The 2,230-nt window shown below is 67.4% G+C and overlaps 1 protein-coding gene across 1 annotated transcript in view; it reads right to left on the bottom strand.

Annotated features, from left to right (window-relative positions):
* Positions 1–354: 354 nt before the first annotated feature.
* ST6GALNAC4 (ST6 N-acetylgalactosaminide alpha-2,6-sialyltransferase 4) overlaps positions 355–2,230 on the bottom strand; it is a 4,941-nt gene continuing 3,065 nt past the window's right edge. The window contains exons 2-6 of the mRNA XM_003211227.4: positions 2,095–2,166; positions 1,654–1,806; positions 1,164–1,576; positions 976–1,083; positions 355–906 (exon numbers count right to left, since the gene is read on the bottom strand). Of these exons, the coding sequence (XP_003211275.2) occupies positions 717–906; positions 976–1,083; positions 1,164–1,576; positions 1,654–1,806; positions 2,095–2,166 (936 nt within the window). The 3' untranslated portion in view covers positions 355–716. The remainder of the gene's footprint in view (positions 907–975; positions 1,084–1,163; positions 1,577–1,653; positions 1,807–2,094; positions 2,167–2,230) is intronic.

Raw genomic sequence — 2,230 nt, 5'->3', positions numbered from 1 at the left:
CGCGGGGCGCGTGGGTGGGTGCGCGCGTGACACTGCCGGGATACGGCGCAGCGCCGTGGGCTGAGCTCATCTCGCGGGGCTGAGAGGCACGGGGGGGCCCACGGGGCTCTCTACCATGGAAACCGACACGAATCTCCCTCCGCCCCTCCGTAGATTTGCTGCCCCACCGCCTCGCTGCCCCCCTCCCTCGGCACCCCGCAGCTTCCAGCATAACCCCGTCCACGGATCTCAGCGCCCTGCTCTGTGCTCTGACCCCGACTCCGTCGGATCTCCACCCTATTTACGGATGGAAAAAACCCAGCTGCCGCCCCGACCCCACGCATCTCCGTGTCCCAGCACTGCTGCGGCTCAGCGTGGACTTAAAAATGCTTTTAATGGGCAAGTCGGCTTTGGTCTGAATCCAAGGGCACTTGTGGCAAGGCAGCTCAGGGCTGCGGGCAGGGGATGCAAGGGGGCTGTGGGACAGGGAGTCCCGGCCCCACTCCACGTGCCCCACATGTGGCACCAGGTGCCAGAGCATCAGGGTCCATCCCACATTAAACATCCATCCTGCACGGGTCCAATCCGGCTCAGGGCCTGCAGCTGGGGGGTCTCGGTGGATGCAGCCCTGTCCCATGTGCTCCAACGCAACGGGGTCCCCACTGCTGCCCCCACAGCAGCTGCAGACCCCCAATACCGGGCATACCGAGGGGCTTCCAACCGCACTGCCGCCGCTCCTACCCCCCTGCCCAAGACGGGTGGGTGAAGATGATGTCCTTCCTCTTGGCCCAGCGGGAGAAGATGGTTTTTTCGGTGATGAAGCGGTGCCCGGCGCGAGGGGCCTTCTCGTGCACCAGGTACATCCTGCACTCGTCCAGCCGCCCCTTCTCGAAGTAGTGGTAAGGCACACTCGAGTGGTTCTTCTCCCTGCCGGCACGGTGGGGGCTGAGCACGGTGCATCCCCCGCAGTCCCCACTGCCACCCCCAGCCCCGCACCTGCAGTAGCTGTCGCTGACCATGCCGAAGACGCAGATGTGCTCGCACAGTTCCATGGCCAGGATCATGGTGAACCACCCCGTGCTCAGGAAGGAGCCGGATTTCACCCTGCGGGGCACAGCGGTGGGATGGGGACACGCAGACGGATGGAAGCAACATGACGGGGGCACCCAGCGGGGCCACGGTACCTGTTCTTGCCTGTCTCGTTCTGGAAGACGTCGTCGCAATATTCCATCTTCTCCTCAGTCAGCGTGTAGAGTTGCAGGTAGGGGTACATCTCCAGCACCTTCAGCAGAGCTCGGTACGTCGGGCTGCCCTTCTCGCGGCTCATCTTCCTGCTGGGACCCCAAATGACGTAGACGGTGTCTCGGGACTGCTGGAAGAAGTAGGGCTGGTTCCTGAGCAGCAGCGGGACGCTGGTGTGCGACACGACGCGGACGGTGCTCCGTGTGCCCACGTCCTCCTCGAAGCCGGCGGTGGGGGCGTGATTCATGCGCAGCACGCACTCCTGCCCGTCGATCGCCCGGCCCAGGTGCGATCCCAGCATCTGCCCCGAGCTGGAGACGACGGCGCAGCGGCGGCACGGAGCTCTGCGCAGCGGCTGCGGGGATACGCACCGTCAGCACCGAGGATGGGGAAAACCGAGGCGCGGGGGACGGGGCCGCCCCACGGACCGACCTTCCCGTCGGGGACGCGGCTGTAGCCCTGCAAGCTGAGCGCTGCGGGCGCGGTGTACGCCGAGCCGTCCCTCTGCCCCACGGCCTCACGGCACAGCAGCACGTAGAACACGGAGAGCGCGGCCGCGCACACCAGGACGAAGAAGACGCGGACCTGGAAGCGGAGAACCGGGGTTGCGCCGGGCTCGGCCGCGTGCCCACGTTGGATGCTGGAGGCAGCGCAGCCCGGCAGCAGAACTCTGCGAGGAGGGAGCACCGGGCTGCCGTGACTCACTTCCTGCACACGGCCGGAGCCCACGCGTGCGGCAGTGACCCCCTCGGGTTCCACTGTCCCCGCAGCGGGGACCAAGGGGTGCCCACCCGGAGCCGCCGCACGGCCGGTATCCGGGCGCACGGCCCCGCAGCGCTGCAGGCTCATCCAATCCACCCCCGCGGTACTCACCAGCATCTTTATCCCGCGGGGCTGGGGCGGCCGTGGGGCGCCAGGGTCACAGGGAGGGTTGGGGCGTGCACCCTGCACACAGAGCGGGGTCAGCGGGGGGAATCGGGGCCATCATGGCTGGGGACCCCCCGGTACC

This window comes from Meleagris gallopavo, chromosome 19 (assembly GCF_000146605.3).
Source record: "Meleagris gallopavo isolate NT-WF06-2002-E0010 breed Aviagen turkey brand Nicholas breeding stock chromosome 19, Turkey_5.1, whole genome shotgun sequence".
NCBI classification, from domain to species: domain Eukaryota; kingdom Metazoa; phylum Chordata; class Aves; order Galliformes; family Phasianidae; genus Meleagris; species Meleagris gallopavo.
This window is presented reverse-complemented; position numbering and strand designations above follow the sequence as displayed.